Consider the following 17,697-nt stretch of genomic DNA (forward strand, 5'->3'; position numbering starts at 1 on the left):
GACCACGGGTGTCCCGGCAGCCAGGAGGACTTCCTGGGGCCTGTTGATGCCTTTCACTAGGAAGGGCTGTGGAAGCTCAGGGGCTGCCTTGCTCACTAGAAGCAGGGAGTTCTCTTCTTCCCCTGGCCCCTTCCTTTAAAACAGTTTCTTTTGTCTTAAGTTTTCATTTCTACATTTGTCCCTTCGTTCAGTCCCTTCTTCCTTATGGCTCTTGGCTGGAGGAGGATGGTGTGCCAAGGGCCCCAGGAACAGGCCCTATGCCAGCTCTTTCGGCCACAGCTGGTGGCAGACGCCTCTCCAGAAAGCATTCTGCCCCAGGACACTCAGCTTTCCCTGCAGACCCAGGCCAGCACTGAGGAAGTGCGTGCAGAAGCTTCCCGTGGGGAAATGGCCAGGCCTGGGCACCTGTGGCTGTGAGCGCTTCAGAGAGGGTTAACTTGGTTTGCCCCGTGACCTTTGCCCCTGACACGTGTTTCTTCTTCTCCACAAACAAGAGGATTCCCAGTCCTTGCCTTCACAACATTTGCCAAGAATTGCAGGCAGGAGGAGAATAGCTTCAGCTGAAGAACATGAAGGAATTACCTTCCTAATGCAACACCCCTGCAGAGTGGATACTCACTTTTTTTTTTTTTTTAGGCCGAGTCTCGCTCTGTTGCCCAGGCTGGAGTGCAGTGGCATGATCTTGGCTTGCTACAACCTCCACCTCCCGGGTTCAAGTGATTCTCATGCCTCAGCCTCCCAAGTAACTGGGATTACAGGCGTGCGCCACCATGCCTGGCTAATTTTTGTATTTTTAGTAGAGATGGGGTTTCACCATGTTGGCCAGGTTGGTCTCGAACTCCTGACCTTAGGTGATCCGCCTGCCTCAGCCTCCTAAAGTGCTGGGATTACAGGCGTGCTTGCTACTGCACCCAGCCGGGTACTTACTTTATACAGCCATCCTATGGGGTGGGCACTACTATTTATTCACATTTTACAGATCAAAAAACTAAAGCACCAAGAGTTAGGATAATGGTTGCTAAAATTGATTTTATTTTATTTTATTTTGTTGCAGACTACCACAATTACTACTTGAGGCTGTCACTACAACAGTTATTACTGTTACTACTTAAGACCGTCATTACAGCAGTTACTACTGTTACTGCCTGAGACTTCATTACAGGACTGAACAAAGGGACGAACGGACACGGAGGAACGTAGAAATGAAAACTTAAGACAAAAGAAACTGTTTTAAAGGAAGAGGCCGGGGAAGAAGAGAGCTCCCTGCTTCTAGTGAGCAAAGGCAGCCCCTGAGCTTCCACAGCCCCTCCTATTTATTGGGTAGAATGAGCAGGGAGGAGGAGGCAACGACTGGTCAGCTGCTTGATTGATCACAGGTTCATATTGTTACTAACAGGCTTCAGTTATGCCTAATCACAAGAAACACTATGCTTGGGGCGTGACAGCCCTCAGCATTCCTTCTGGGTGGCAGAAACAGTTTGTCAGTTTGCCAACATTCTGCATTTATGAGAAATAGTTTGCTGCTTACTCATATAGCTTCCAGTGGTATACCGAGTTGATCATGGCCCTCAATCTTTCGGCCTCTGTACCCCCAGGCTGGAGTGCAGTGGTACGATCTTGGCTTACTACAACCTCTGTCTCCCGGGTTCAAGCAATTCTCGTGCCTCAGCCTCCTGAGTAGCTGGGATTACAGGTGTGTGCCATCACATCCAGTTAATTTTCGTATTTTTAGTAGAGATGGGGTTTTCATGTGTTGGCCAGGCTGGTCTTGAACTCCTGACCTCAAGTGATTTGCCCGCCTTGCCCTCCCAAATTGCTGGGATTACAGGTGTGAGTCATCGTACCCGGCCCTAAATTTTTTTTGTAAATCACGTAACACTCTCAACAATCCTCTGTGTTGAGTATTGCCATTATCCCCATTTTAAAGAAGAGGAAACTGAGGCACAAGAAGGTTAAGTACTTTGCCTAAGATGACAGCGCTAGGAAATAGCAGAGCCAGGACGCACACCTGGGCAGGTTGGCCGAGCCCACTCACTCCCCCACTGCACAGCAGCGGCTCAGCTGTGAGGTCACGGGCCTGAGTCCCAGCGCCACAACTCCAGGACAGCTTGTTAATCACTCTGGGTCTCAGTTTACTCATCTCTAACCAGGGAGTATTAGTGGCACTTTCCTTTAGGAATGTCCCAAGGATGACGTGCAACGGTGTGGACAGAGCGCTTGGCAGAGACAGCCTTATGTGTGAGAGTCCCTCAGTGCACACTCCTCGTTCTCGTCCATGTTCTCCTTGTTTTGGGGGACGTTATCAGAATTTTGCCTGGAAATGTGTTTAGGGTTTACCCTTGCAGAACCAGACCCATGGAAATTCTCAGTCTATGAGAGACCCCAACAGCCGTTCTGGAGAGTCAGATAAACTCAGGTTGGACTAAAATCCCACCCCAGCTGTAGACCAGCTTTTAGACAGCTCACTTTCCCAGGTGTTTCCTCATCCCTGAGCTGGAGTGAGTTAGATTTGCCATGTAGGGGCTCTGTGAAGGTTACATGGCTCAAACTCAGCCTGTGATTCTCAAACTAAGGTTTCTGGAGTGGCTGATACCTGAGATGAGTGTTGGGGGCTGGGCAGCACAGGCCTCTGTGACCAGCAACTCTACCTGGGGTGGGTAATTTACAAACACTGTGTCTGGGAATTGCCCTCATTCTCAGAAGCCTCCCTACCCTTAATTGTCCTGCATCTCCAAGGCTCCCCCTTTCTTCCACCTTCCCAGCCGGTTTGACTCATGGGAGGTATAACTGGAAACAGGGGGATAGCAGCAGGCAGAAGCGGGGGCACACTCTCCACCTCTGTCTACTTTTTGTTAGGTCTACAAGGCTGCGTCTCCTTAGCGGCTGCAGCTCCCAGCAGACAGCCTTGCCGGGTCCCCATCCTCTGCCTGCTGGTGCCAGCTCTGGGCTCTGCCCTCCCTCTGCCCCTCCACCCCGAGGGCTGGTGTTGAGTTTCTCCTCTTGCATCACACGGTCCCCTACTTGGCCTCTCAGGTGGGTAACTAAGTCTTCTCATTAAATTCCTTTTATTTTATTATGTTGAGTGAAAGATGTCATTCATTATAGAGTGCCTACTCTATGGTTGTATTAATGCAAAGTTCAAGAACAGGAAAGCTCATCTATGGTGATAGAAATCAGAACAGTCATTGCCTTGGGGAGCAGAGATAACTGGGAAGGAGCCAGAGGGAACTCCCTGAGATGATGCAAATGTTTTATACCTTGATTGAGGAGTTGGTTACATGAGCGTGTATGATTATGAAGACTCGTTAAACCATATGCTTAAAACCTGTATATTTAACTGTGCGTAAATTATACCTTAATAAAATTAGTTCAATAAGAAGAAATCCCTGTTTAAATACCAAGAGTGCTTTCTAATTTCCTGCTTGGATCCTAATGGAAATACAGTTTTACTTTTTAAACAAACACAGGTAGACCATGGAGGAAGATGTAAAATTTATGTATTTAGTGTTGAGTGTTTTTGTTTTTTGGTTTTTTGTTGTTGTTGTTTGTAAACAATAAAACATGAGACTTCAAACAATTTCACCCTTGGGTTAGTTGATTTCAGGCTATGCTCCCCAGCCCCTGGGAGGCAGCCTCCATTCTCCCTGCTCTTCTCCGGTCGAAAACACTGGGAAGCACTGGTCTGTATAAAGTGCTAGTGCCTAGCACATGGTAGGTGCTCAAGAAATGTTAATTATTGGTTGGGCGCAGTAGCTCACGCCTGTAATCCCAGCACTTTGGGAGACCAAGGCGGGCGGATCACTTGAGGTCAGGAGTTCGAGACCAGCCTGACCAACATGGCAAACCCCCCGCTCTACTAAAAATACAAAACAAACAAACAAACAAAAAAGCCAAGCATGGTGGCACGCGCCTGTAACCCCAGCTACTCAGGAGTCTTGAGGCAGGAGAATCGCTTGAACCCGGGAGGCTGCAGTGAGTCGAGATCGTGCTATTGTACTCCAGCTCCAGTCTGGGCAACAAGAGCAAAACTCCATCTCAAAAAAAAAAAAAAAATGTTAATTATTATTAATATGAATTGGGCTTCACGGATCACTTGAAGGCCTGTCTTCTGGCTTTCTTTAAGACGATGTGATTTCACCTTGTGAGGTTCACAGAGAACTCCGCCCCTGAATTCTGCCCCAGATAATGGGAGGGCTTTCTCAGAAAACACAGGCCTGACACACAAGATCATGCATAGGCTTGTATTCAGGAACGAGTTTACAAAACTCCAGAAAAGGCAGCAGGAGATCCAGAATCTCTGTGCGCCTTCCTTCATCCTGCCCCCAGAAAAATGGCCAGTCTAGCCCAGCACCTGCTGCAGCCTCAATATTAAGGGAACGCTTGTCCCATCTCTTGCCCAGGGGAAGTTGGAGGGAAAGCTCGCCTGTGTGCATGTTTGATATAAGCTGTGTGTGTAGGCAGGGAATGGGCTAGAGGACCCTGGACACCTTGGCCAGCCTCCTAGGCAGTGAGTTAGAGGGAAGGGGACTAGGTCTTTCACCTCCACTGTACCTCAGGGTCCGGGCAGACCAGGCAGGGTATTCATATTCGTGTCCTGCATGGTGGACCCAAGCTAAAGTGTTGCCTGCGGCCAAAGGCCTGGGCAGGGGCCATCTTCCATCAGCCCAGGGCCCAGGCACAGGGTCACCTGCTGGGGATGGTGGACAGCATGTCCCCATTCCCAGCCCTCCTCTAGAAGGCACTGTTCTGTGGACTGCGACCCCTGGAGGGCGGGCAGGGCCTGGACAGGCACAGGCGGCGCTGGGTCTCCAGTCGGCAGAAGCGGTTCTGGTTGGTCACCCGGGTGGCCATGCCCAGCCCACAGGTGGTCGAGCAGGGTCCCCAGGCCGTGCTCCATTCTGGGCAGGGGACACCAGGCGGCAGGGAAGAGACAAGGCCAGAAAACTGGGGTCCTAGGGGAGAAAGAACAAGAGTTAGCGCTGAGCAGCCAGGGCTCAGCAGCTCAATCAACCCACCCACCAGCGGCCATGGCAATCTTGGTCAAATGGCTCAGTCTTTCTGCATCTCAGTTTCTTCTTATGTAAATTTGCTAACAGTGGATGGCATCGAATAAAATAATGGGCATGAAGTGCCTAGCACAGTGCCTGGTACTTGTAAGATTTCCATAAATATTAGTTATTTGGCAACCAGAGTTTGCTGGTCATGATGGCCCCTCAGTCAACTACAGCTTTCTCATCTCTTTGGATAAACAGCATTTTACAGGCAGAGGGTGCCCAGCCTGTGTGGAGTAGTGCTTTGACCCGGTGGCAAGGATGCTAAAGATTTCAGGATTTTTGTGCCAGGAACAAGATGGCAGGTTTACCACGGTCTAGCTTTTTCTCTGCTCCAAGTCTCCCTCTGTGACTATTTTGGTGTCCTTCCTTCTAGTCTCACACCAGTAGTCCTCAACTAGGGTAATTTTGCCTCCCAGGAAAGGTTCGGCAATATCTGGAGACAGTTTTGGTCATCACATGTGGGGGGATGCTACTGGTATCTGGTGAGTAGAAGCCAGGGATGCTGCTAAGCACCCCACAGTGCACGGGAAAGCCCCCCCAACAAATAATTACTTGCCCCGATTGTCACTAGTGGTGAGGTTAAGAAACCCTGACTTCTACCCATATGTGTGGGCTGTGTATGCATGTGTACGTGTAGATATACCTGTTTACATGCATAGGGACACAATTAGTTGAGATTGAGTTGGAAATGCACCTTCTTATCCTGCTTTTATTCATAAGACAAACTCACTGGTGTTTTCCTGTGTATTTAAATGGATATATCATATTCCATCATAGGGATAATAACGGCTACCTCTGATACAGTACCATGGGCCAGGCACTGCTACAGCTGCTTGACTTGAACAAACTCAAGTAGTTCTTACAATGCTATGAAGTGGATGCTCTCATTGTCCCCATTGGACAGCTGGAGAAACTGAGACACAGAGAAGTTAAGCAACTTTCTCAGAGTCACACAGCAAAAAGGGAGTGGCGGGGCTGGTGCAGACACCGTGCACCTGACCCAAAACACTCCACTACCTCTTGTGGGTGGCGGCAGCATTTATGAAACCAATCCTCCTCTTTTCGGTTGCCTTTTTTAAAAAGTCACATTCATGTGATAATAATTTTCAAAAAGCAACACAGCAACAACAAAAATCTCTAAAATTGAAGATTTATAGTGGGACGGTGGGAGGTAACTGTCTATTCTCCATCTCTAGCCCACCCTCGGCCCACATTCCAGAGCAACCACCTTGCCTGGTTCAGTTTTGAGTTCCTTTTTTAATAAGCCCAAATAACAATAAATTAATAATATTTTATTAATATGTATCAATATATTATAAATACAGTAATATTATATATTCTAAGATCTTAGCTCTATTATATCTCTGAAATGTGAGAATTTGGTTCATGTACCCTAACCTATCTTTCCTCTCACCACTCTGTCACCCAGTTTTTATTTTTAATTATTTATGGTCTTACATTACACATCTCAAAGGCGGTGGCTTTTTGTTTATCGGTTTTAAAGAGGGAGGCCTGGTGACCCTCCACTCCTCTTTCTTTTCTTCTTCTTTTTGAGACGAAGTTTCATGCTTGTCGGCCAGGCTGGAGTGTAGTGCCGTGATCTGGGCTCGCTGCAACCTCTGCCTTCTGGGTTCAAGCGATTCTCCTGCCTCAGCCTCCCAAGTAGCTGGGACTACAGATGCCCGCCACCATGCTCGGCTAATTTTTGAATTTTTAGTAGAGACGGGGTTTCCCCATGTTAGCCAGGCTGGTTTCGAACTCCTAGCCTCACGTAATCCTCCCACCTTGGCCTCCCAAGGTGCTGGGATTACAGGGGCGAAACACCGTGCCTGGCCCTCCCCTCCTCTTTCTTATCTCCCTCCTCAGCCTCCGCCCCTCCCAGCTTCTGATGCGTCCCTGGGTCCTGGGACCTAGGAAGCCCCGCCCCACCCCACCCCCCAGGTGGCCCTTGGCGCCCCCAGGCAGTCCTGCCCCTGACCTGGACCAGCGCTGTGCTCACCTTGGGCTGGAAGGGGCTGGGCCCCCAGTCCCCCTCCTTGGCCGCACACCCACTCTGGGCAGCACTTGCCAAGGACCTCGACCCTCCTGGGGTGGGGGCAGTCCCAGCTGGGCAGCCTCACGTCCTCGCTGCACAGCGGCACGCAGGTGAAGCCGCCGTCCTCGCAGCGGCAGCGGATGCTGCAGTGGGGCTGGAAGGTCTCCCCCTCCCGATACAGGCGACCGTTCACCTCACAGCTGCCATCGTCCTCTGCCACTGCGGAGGAGAAAACGCACCCCCATCGGTGACCCGCAAAGCAGCACAGCCCTCTCTGCAGAGCTGCCCAGATCCCGCTGCAGGAGGCAGCGGTCTCACAGTAGCTGAGCCCTGCCCAGGGCTCCAGCCCAGGATATGCACCTCTCCCCAGCCCTCCACCAGCCTGCTGGGGCACCCTGCATCCTGGCACAGGGATTGCAAGAAGACGGGACTGGACTGACCCCCCAGTTCTGCCCTTTCTTAGCTGTGGACCTGGGCCAAGTGATTTCACTTCTTGCCTCAGTGTCCTCATTTGCAAGGTGGGATATAATGGTACTTATTTTCCAGGGTGGTAGAGACTACTCGGAACGACAGGTGTAATGATCACAACATAAAGGAGACCTTCCATAGGTCCTTGCTTATTAGCATTAGTATAGTTACTATATATTAATAACGTTTAAGTATTCTATGCACACTGAGATTTCATGCAACAAAGTCATTGTCCACTTGTGTTGCAGTCATCACTGTCATGTCAGGGCTTAACTTGCCGGCTGTGTGTCTTTGAGTAAGTTACTTAACTTCTCTGAGTGGCCTGAACAACAGCAATGATGAGCTCGGTAATTGTACCTCCAGGTTCCATGGGATGACATGTCCATACCCTCTAGCACACAGTGCTAGGCATGGCCTAAGTGCTCAGGGAACACTCTTGCAATGAAGCCCTCGAGATATGGGCGTTATTGCCACTTCCTCCACTGGACATGAACTCCTTGAGGGCTGGGGTTGCCAGTGTGCATCTCTGCATCCCTCTGATGGGCTCAGAGTCTAGGTGTGACACACAGCACTGCAGGAAATGCCCCTTGAATGAATAGCTGGCATAAGGCTTGGCACATGAGAGACACTGATAAAATAGCCCTACTCCTTATCATTCCAGAGGTATTTACTGTTTCCCTCCTGTGTGCCAACCACTGTGCTCCTAGACAGAAAGAGGACAGTTCCTGCCTCGAGGGACTTACGAGCCTGGGGAGGGGGGACAGGTGTGAGGGCATCATCTCCAAGACAGAATGAAGTAAGAGCGCTGGAGAGGCATGTGAGCCGCTCAGGAAGTGCAGACAGGGAACAGCATGTGTGAGAGAACTGGGTGACCACTGAGCTACGTCTGGGGAAAGGACTCATCAGCAAACAGGTTCTCCCAGATCTTCTGAGGAAACCTTCCAGTAGGTCTATACACACACAGGGGTTCCAGAACCACACATACTCAGGTTCCAACTCTGGCTCCCACTTGTGGGGCCTGGGGCAAGTTATTTTGCCTCTCTGAGCCTTGGTACCCGGCTCACAGGGCTGCTGGGGGATTAGATGAGCTAGGAGACTTACAGCATTTTGCCCCAAGCCTGGCACATAGCAGATGCTCAATAAATGGGAGTGGGTTATGCTTCCACATAGCATCTGTTACGTGCCAGGCTTGGGGCAAAATGCTGTAAGTCCCCTGGCTCATCTAATCCTCCAGCAGGAAAAGCCTCACTGAGAAATAATGCTGGTAGAGGGAACAGCCAGTGCAAAGGCCCTGAGGCAGGAGTGTGCCTGGGGTATTTAAGGAAGAGCAAGGGGCCAGTGTGACTGCAGCAGACAGCAGGAGGAGATGAGGTCAGAGAGGAAGCAGGAGCAAGATCCTGTGGGGCCTTGTAGGCCACTGTGGGGACTTTGGCTTTTCCTCTGAGATGGGAAGCCACCAGAAGGCTTGGGGCAGAGGAGGGAGGTGATCTGGCTTATGACTTCCCAGGAGCTCTCTGCTGTGTTGTGAATAGACCAGGGGCAAGGAGAGAAGGAGGGAGATGATTATGCGGCTACTGCAAAATCCAGGCCAATGATGACGGGGCTCAGACCAGGGTGGCAGCCATAGAAGGGACGGGAGTGTTGGATGCTGGAAATACCATGATGAATTTGCTGGTGGATGGTATGTGGGAGGTGAGAAAAGAGAGACGTCTAGGCCGGCTGTGGTGGTTCACGCCTGTAATCCCGGCACTTAGGGAGGCCAAGGTAGGTGAATCACTTGAGGTCAGGAGTTCCAGACCAGCCTGGCCAATGTGGCAAAAACCCATCTCTACTAAAAATATACAAATCAGCTGGGCATGGTGGCAGGAGTCTGTAATCTCAGCTACTTGGGAGGCTGAGGCATGAGAACTGCTTGAACGTAAGAGGTGGGGGTTACAGTGAGCCGAGATCATGCCACTGCACACTGGGTGAAAGAGTGAGACTCCATCTCAGAAAAAAAGAGAGAGAGAGATGTCTAGAATGACTCCATGGTCTTGAGCCTGAGCCATGAGAAGGATGGAGATGCTCTCAACAGATGGGGGAGACCGATCTGGGGGGCAGGAGATGAGGATCCCAGCATTGGATGTGCTGTTACACGATGGTGAATCTGTAGCGCATCTCGCAGCTCAGAGTTGGCCCTTACAGAAGGGTGTTCAATGAGTGATAGGAGAGGTTTTTGGCAGCGTGTTCCCTGCAAAGCCCCAGACTGAGCCTTTGAGATGTGTTAGCTGGACTCTTTGGGGTTCACCAGTTCCCAGCCTCTAAATTCAGTTTAAATCATTAAGCACTCATGAGCAACCACCATATTGACAGACGAAGGTGGGGAGTTGCAGGAAGGACCAGGGACCCAAGTACACTTTGGCCTGTGGTGTTTGAAGTCTGAATTAAGATGGAATACGAAAAATCCTTTAACACAGTTATCGACAATCACAGCCTATGTACTATTCAACAGCTGCATGTCAGGCAGTTGAGCAATGGAGTTTGTGGAGCCAGCTCCCTGAGTTCAAATCTCAGCTCTGCCACTTATGAGCTTTGTGACCTTGGGCAAGTTGCCTAGCCTCTCTATACCTCTTTTTTCCATTTATAACAGAAGGGTGGGCCGGGCGCGGTGGCTCACGCCTATAATCCCAGCACTTTGGGAGGCTGAGACGGGTGGATCACCTGAGGTCAGGAGTTTGAGACCAGCCTGACCAACATGGAGAAACCCCATCTCTACTAAAAATACAAAATTAGCCGGGCTTGGTGGCACATGCCTGTAATCCCAGCTACTAGGGAGGCTGAGGCAGGAGAATCGCTTGAACCTGGGAGGTGGAGGTTGCAGTGAGCCGAGATCTTGCGACAGCACTCCAGCCTGGGCAACAAGAGCAAAACCCTGTCTCAGAAAAAAAAAAAAAAAAGAGAAGGGTGACATTAGTACCTACATCATGTGGTTGTGAGATTAAATGAGTTTATAGTTGCGAAACCTTCAGTGTCTTACACATGGTAAGGGCTTGTGCAAGTGTAAAATAAACTCTGTGGGTGCTGTTTACACGTGTCATGGCAAATGTAAATAACAGCTTTGTAAGCAAAGTGTTACTTATCTCAATTGTTCTTCAGATACATTTTCACAAGCAATCATCCCTCTGTCTGTGTAACAAATCACCCTCCTTATCCTTACAATACTTGTAAATAAAGCATTTCACGTGGAGTTATTACTTTTTTTGTTGTTGTTGAGATAGGGTTTGGTCTGTCGCTCAGGCTCAAGCGAGCCTCTTGCCTCAGCCTCTCAAGTAGCTAGGACTACAGGCACGTGCCACCACACCTGGCTAATTTTTTTTTTTTTGGAAGAGATAGGATCTCAATATGTTGCCAAGGCTGGCCTAGAACTCCTGGGCTCAAGTAGTCCTCCCGCCTCAGTCTCCCAAAGTGATAGGATTATAGGCATGAGCCACTGTGCCTGGCCTGTTGTTTTTTTAACAAGGCTTTTCCTATAGATAGATTAATTGTCAATAATTCATGAGCTTCTCTCTCTCTCTCGTTCTTATTTTTATAAAAGTGTGACATGCACATGAATGAAAGGTAAATTGTTCCACAAGGCTTATTATTTAAAAAGAAAGAAGAACAATCTCTTGCCTCTTTGCATTTCTCTAAAGTGATGGCTCCCGACTGGAGATTTTGCCCCCTGGGGAAATTTGGCACTGTCTGAAGACAGACTGTCATGACGTGGGGGACGGGGAGTGCTCCTAGTATACAGTGGGTGGAGTTCAGGGATGCTGCTAGAAGTCTTACCATGCACAGGACAGCCCTCCCAAGACAACGAATTCTCTGGCACCAAGTCACTAGAGCCAGCTTGCAAAGCCTGCCCCAAAGCATCAGAGGATACCAAGGCCTAGAAGAGTGGTGAGGAAAGTCACATGCTCGGGTGACTGGTGAATACATAGCAAACCCAGGATTCCAGCAGTGCTCCCAGGGCCCCCACTCTGAGAGAAGACAGAATGAAATGTTCCTTAGAGCCTGTTGGATCCGGTCCCATGCCGTGTGACATGAAGCATGTCCCTTAATGCTGGTGAACCTCAGTTTCCTCATGCATAAAATGGGTCTGAAAGTACTTCCCATCGTAAGGTTATTGTGAGGATGATGTGATGTGTGTAGTAAGTGCTTAGCACAGTTCTGGACACATATTATGCCCTCAATAAGAGGTTGCACTTTTATTTTCCTCAAAGTGTTGTAAGGATCCTGAGAAGGAAATGGTGGCATCCAGTTTGAAGAATCTGGGAGGGCTTCTCAGGGGAGAAGCTGTTTGAACCTGGCTTTGAAAGTTGGCAATGATTTGGACAGGTAGGGATGGGGGAAGTTTACTGGGGTAGTAGCAGAGGCCAAGAAGGGAGAGGAGGGAGTATGGAATGGGCTTTGGGCCACCAAGTTCAGCTGGAATGGGTGGGGTACCTGAAGTGAGCATCCAAGGAGATAGAGGAGGACTGTACTTTGATTCAGGACACCACGGCCTTGACCTCCCGCTCACACACTACCCCCCTCAGTCCTGCAAACCTGCTTACAGAGGCACAGGGCCCCCCGGCCACCGGGTCCTGCCCCGGGCTGGCAGACCAGGCCCTGGCTGGCGTCGCAGACGTGGAGTTGGTCGCAGGGCTCCCCCAGCCGCCGTGCACATACCCGGCAGCAGCCACAGCCATCCAGCACCAAGGCTACTCCCAGTGGGCATCGGGGAGGTGGCCAGGGGCAGGTACATGGTGTCGGGCACAGCTGGGTACACACCTGAAGAGACAGAGACCTCACTCAGCCACGGGCTTTCAAGGTGGGCAGTGAGACCCTCACAACCGGCCACCTCTCTGCCAGACTGGGCAGTGTGGGGTCCACACCTTAGCCTCAGAGCCATGCATACCTGGCCTCGAAGGCCGGTAGTCCCACAACATGCCCTAAGAGACAGTATGGCATGTGGTTACGGGCAAGGACTCTGCACTAGAGTTCCAGTTCTTTACTTTTTATTTTTATTTTTGGAGTCAAGAGTCTTGCTCTGTTGCCCAGGCTGGAGTGCAGTGATACAATCCCAGCCTCACTGCAACCTCCACCTCCTGGGTTCAAGCGACTCTCACGCCTCAGCCTCTCGAGTTGCTGGGACTACAGGCACCCACCACCACGCCCAGCAATTCTTGTATTTTTAGTAGAGATCGGGTTTCACCATGTTACCCAGGCTAGTCTTGAAATCCTGAGCTCGGGCAATCCACCTGCCTCGGCCTCCCAAAGTGCTGGGATTACAGGCATGAGCCACTGCACTTGGCTAGACTTCCAGTTCTAATTCTGCCCCTTATTGGCTGAGTGACCTCGAGGAAGTTACTTAGGCTCTCTGAGCCTCAGTTTCCTCGAAGCATCTAACTCAGAGGATTACTCTGAGGAGTACGTGAAATGTTGCACAGCAAACCCTCAGCACAGGGCCTGGCATGCAGTAGGCGCTCAGTGCACTTAGCTTTGATGATCATTGTTGTTAATGATGGCAGAGGGCTCAGCCCCTGCCCTCTGGGAGCTTACAGAAAGGCAAAAGCAACAAGCCAAGGATGAAAACGGCAGGGGCTGGTACACTTTCCAGCATGTGGCTACTTATCTTAGGACGAATAAATCGAACCGTATCATGGATGTTTTTGGCCTTTTGATTCATTCAGCATGCTTCCCGGCTCTGCATGTGCACCACATCAGCCAGGAGACTGGGGAAAATACAGACCCCCCAACCCGCTCTGGGGCTCTGGGGTTTACAAAATCAGAAGTCCCTGACTCTGGGACCTGGGATCTTTATTTTTAACAAGCTGTCCAGTAGCTTCTGAAGCTCCGCTAGGTTTTCAGCACCTCTGCCCCAGTCTAACCTCCTCCCCTGCCAGGTACAGATGGGGAAACGGAGCTCCAGAGAGGGACAGGGACTTGCCACAAGTCAGCGTGTTCGATTCAGGGCTGGGAGCGTCCCAGGTCCTGCTTCCCAAGTGAGGACTCAGGGTCACGGGGTGGCGGTAGACTGTGTCTGTAAGCCAGGCACCCACTCCCCAATGACAGGGTCAGGGTATCAGCCCATGTGACCTGCCTGCCCCTCGCCACCCACATCGGAGAAACAACCACAACATACAGCAGGTGCCGTGGGCTCCCTGTCCGCCCATTTGAAGGTGGGAACCAAGAAGGAAGCATAATTCAAGATGCTTCCAGTGGCCCCATCTGTGGGGGGCCAAGTTTGAGTTTAGTAGGATCCTTAGGGGATGAGGGTTTTATCTAGAGGAAGGGAGACTTGCAGTTTACATTGATGGGACTAATGACCTTATATCTCCTGTGCAGCCCCCCAAAGCAGGCAATGACCCCTTTGCCCTGCCTCACCCCCTGCCCCGCCCAGTGCCCCCTACCCACAATCCCGCAAACTTGCTTTCAGTTCCCAGCAACTCCCACACTGGCCACTGGGAGCCATTGCAAACTGGCTGACCAGCCTCTGGTGGGGGCCACAAAGTAGGAGGCGATCACCATCCCTACTAAGACAGCACTGAGTAGCAGATGAACGAACGGAACCAGGTGTATGGCTGCCTCACAAGGGAATGGGTCCCATCACTGCAGGCTGCTCAGATTCTAGAGACGATAGCCTGACCTCGCCCCTCAAGGTGTGGTCTGAACTAGCAGCAGCAGCGTCACCTGGGAGCTTGTTAGACAGGCAGCATCTGGAACCCCTCTATAAATCCAAAGCCGGATTTTTATATACAAATCCAAATCTGCATTTTCTTTTTTTTATTTTCCTTTTTTTTTTTTTTTTTTGAGATGGAGTCTTGCTCTGTCACCCAGACTGGAGTGCAGTGGCATGATCTCGGCTCACTGCAACCTTCGCCTCCCAGGTTCAAGCAATTCTTCTGCCTCAGCCTCCCGAGTAGCTGGGATTACAGGTGTGTACCACCACGCCCGGCTAATTTTTTGTATTTTTAGTACAGACGGGGTTTCACCATGCTGGCCAGGCTGGTCTCAAACTCCTGACCTCGTGATCCGCCCACCTTGGCCTCCCAAAGTGCTGGGATTACAGGCATGAGCCACCGTGCCCAGCCTGAATCTGCATTTTCATAAATCCACACGTGATTCACATAGAAACAGTCTGGGCTTTTGGGTTCCCTTCTAAGTCAGAGGTTCAGCTGCCTTGGCTTGTGGGCAATGGAGGGAGGACCGTCAGGAGTGACTCTCAGGTCCCTCCCACCTGAAAACAGGAGTGCCAGGAAATAGACCAGCAGCTGTGCACCCGGGCTCCCACTGTGGACCCCTCCACTGGCCATGTTTGTCAGGGGGCAGGACTCTGTAGGCCCCGATACCCAGGAGAGGCTATTAATGACATCAACTATTCTAGTGTACAATTATCCCATGTGATGCCATATGTATGTCATGGGCCAAGTGCCATTGTCTCATTTACCCCTCCAATGTGAGGTACCATCGTTACGCCCATTTTAAAGATGAGAAAACTGGAGCTCAAAGCGTGTAGTAACACAGCCAGTAAGAGATAGAATTAGGATTGACATCCAAGTTCAGGTTGACATCCAAGGCCCAAACTCAAGTTGTCCCCTTGTGCCTCAGTTTCCCCAGGGCCTTGCTGTGATATCTGGGGGTTGGGGAGGGGACAAGGCTTATGATATCTGGGGCAGGAGCACTGGGCATGGAATTTTTTGGGCAAGAGTTGAGATTCAAGTTCTGCCACTGACTTGCTACGTGACTGAACACGTGGACAAACGGCTTTGGAAGGTGGAGATGAAGCTCAGTTTTCTCCTCTGTAAAGTGGAGCAGAGACCACCTGTTTCTGAGTGATGGTGGAGATTAAATGAGGTCCTAGCCAGTCCTTGATCAATGTGGTTTTGCTTGTGTCCATGTGTCTGCCTCCTGTCCCGGTCCACAGCCGGGAGCCCCGGAGCCAACGGCCAGCCTGGAAGACTCAGAGTTCTCCCTGTGAGGGTTGCTGTGGCTTTCCATGTCGTGGTGACTAAGTCCCTGTGTTTCTGTGCAGTCCCTGCTTGCTAGGACCAGGTAAGAATGGCCCCGTAAGTCTCACCCTAATGGCAAGTCTAGGACAGCTTTACTTTGTTCTCTCATAATCCTGGACCCCTTCTCCCTCCTAGAGCCCCAAGTCCCCTATTCCAACTACCCAAGCCACCCACAATGGCATCATGTCCTACCCATCCCCTTTGGAAGAGCAAACAGCAGGGCAGGATGCCAGTGTGGTTCTTAGCCTTCCCGGGCACCAAGACTTGGGGCCTGAGGGAGAGAAGCTCCTGCCCATACTTCTCAAAGGAGCGTGAAAATACAGTGAGATCGTGGCTTGTGGTGGGGCCGATTCCATGGTTGTGGGAACTCAGCATTTGCTGAGGGGATGATAAGGCTTAGAAGCTGTTGCCTTGGTCCAGTTTGGGCTTGGGGAGGCACAGACTGGAGTGCCTCTCCCCCTACATCCATGTCTGTTCTGGGCTCCACCATGGCCCTCCTCTATTGCTCTGACCTTTCTTTGCTGTGTGACTTTAAGCAAGTTGCTTACCCTTTCTGAGCCTCACTTGACTGAAAACTGGGGTTGCAAGTTGCTTACCCTTTCTGAGCCTCACTTAACTGAAAATTCCTTATGGGGTTGTTGTGCATGTTAGACGAGGTAGATGTCCCACAAGCTCTTTGGTGAATGTCCCATGCAGCACTCGGGGAGAAGGCCATTACTCCACAGAGGTGTCTCCTGTCCCCCTCTAGCTAGGGCGGGCGGGTCACTCACTGCCTAAGAGTCCAATGGCATTGATGCCCTTGCAGAATAAACCTTCCAATCAGCTAGGTATCCATCCAAATGCTGGCTCAGAGTTAGGCCAAGCATGTCATGTCTTCAGTACCCCCATTCATAATGAGGGTACATTAAAGTCCTCTTTAATTTGCCTGGTAAGTTTGATGAATGATCATGAATGGCCTTCACAGAGGCCTCACAAACTGTATACCCTTCACCTGGGAAGATGTTGAGGCCCAGAGAAGGCAAGGCACGTGTCTGAGGTCACAGAGCAGGGCTGGCCGGAGGCAGCTCTGAGTGCCAGGGAGAGAAGCCCTGCTTAGGCATGGTGGCCAGACTGTGCCCAATGTGGGGCCCTGGAGGAATTCTACCACGGGGGTCCTTGGCTGTGATTTTTACATCCCCACCCCCTCCACACCCAAGTAATCAGCAGTGCATTCAAGGGCCCGGGCCTCCTTACCTTTGAGAGGAGGCAGAGGAGGGAGAAGGCCAGAAGGTGGGTCTTCAGTGTGCCTCTCATGTCCCCTGCAGAGCCAGCTTTGAGCCTGGGAGGCGGACCTGTGAGTCTTTATGTTCCGGCAGCTGTGAGGTCACTCCCAGGCACACACAGGCACACGCGCACACACACACACACACACACAGAGTAGCTTTTTCATTCCTTGCTTCGCTTCCCATCCTCATGGCCCAAAGGATGAGCCCATTTACCTGATGAAAGGTGAAACTGTGAAGGCCACCAAGGGAGTGCCTGTCCGTGTGTCTGTGTGTGTGTGTGCGCGTGTGAAAGCCCGAGCCAGTGCCAGCACCAAGAGTCTGTGACAGCTTGCAGGGGCCTCCCTATCTCCTCCCAGCCCAAGAGGGTCCTAGCCCTGCTGTAGTTGCAAAGCCCTATCCCAGACCCCCTGTCCGAACCCCAGTGGTGCTGCAGATACCAGAAGCATTCAGTAAACACCCCCTTTGCAGAGCTGACCCAAGGTCTCCTAAGCTCCGTGGCCCTGACTCTGGGTAGCCGCGGCCCAGCCTGCGGTTTCTGGCAGGCAGATTGGCAGCCACCCAGAGGCGGGTGTGACCCAGAGCAAAACTTCCCTGGGCGGCCTGTTTGCTCTTGGCAATAAGGGACCTCCCTTGGCCTGCCTCCCAGCTCTGGAAGGGGGCCTGTGGTGGGCGAGTCCGGGCAGGCTGGACCTACTGTGTGCCGGTGCTTGCTGGGCACTGCTAGATGATGGGGTCGAGCCAAATCCATTTCGTTTCATTCAGCCGCCTCCGAAGTCACCTCTGCAGGAGCTGAAGGCACAACGCTGACCTGAGGACAAGGCCCAGAGAGGGAGAAAACAGAGGGAAAGCAAGTGGAAGTTCAG

General features: G+C 51.2%; 1 protein-coding gene across 1 annotated transcript; it reads right to left on the minus strand.

The window, feature by feature from the left end:
* Positions 1 to 4,227: 4,227 nt before the first annotated feature.
* WISP2 (WNT1 inducible signaling pathway protein 2) lies at positions 4,228 to 16,960 on the minus strand. The gene is made up of 4 exons (XM_011928982.1): positions 16,803 to 16,960; positions 12,132 to 12,348; positions 7,054 to 7,308; positions 4,228 to 4,952 (listed from the first exon to the last, which is right to left on the minus strand). The coding sequence occupies exons 1-4, from the start codon at positions 16,860 to 16,862 to the stop codon at positions 4,732 to 4,734; spliced, it is 753 nt and encodes a 250-aa protein (XP_011784372.1). The 5' UTR covers positions 16,863 to 16,960; the 3' UTR covers positions 4,228 to 4,731.
* Between the last annotated feature and the right edge of the window lie 737 nt (positions 16,961 to 17,697).

Source organism: Colobus angolensis, unplaced genomic scaffold (genome assembly GCF_000951035.1).
Source record: "Colobus angolensis palliatus isolate OR3802 unplaced genomic scaffold, Cang.pa_1.0 Scaffold8, whole genome shotgun sequence".
Taxonomy (NCBI): domain Eukaryota; kingdom Metazoa; phylum Chordata; class Mammalia; order Primates; family Cercopithecidae; genus Colobus; species Colobus angolensis.

What these genes read in the sequence shown, in the direction of transcription:
- WISP2 (XM_011928982.1), bottom strand. Translation starts at nt 16,862, where the DNA reads ATGAGAGGCACACTGAAGACCCACCTTCTGGCCTTCTCCCTCCTCTGC. An exon ending in TCCTCTGCCTCCTCTCAAAG is followed by an intron (nt 12,349 to 16,802) that starts GTAAGGAGGCCC and finishes CTGTCTCTTCAG; the next exon opens with GTGTGTACCCAGCTGTGCCC. An exon ending in CCAGCCCCTTCCAGCCCAAG is followed by an intron (nt 4,953 to 7,053) that starts GTGAGCACAGCG and finishes TTTCTCCCCTAG; the next exon opens with GACCCCAGTTTTCTGGCCTT.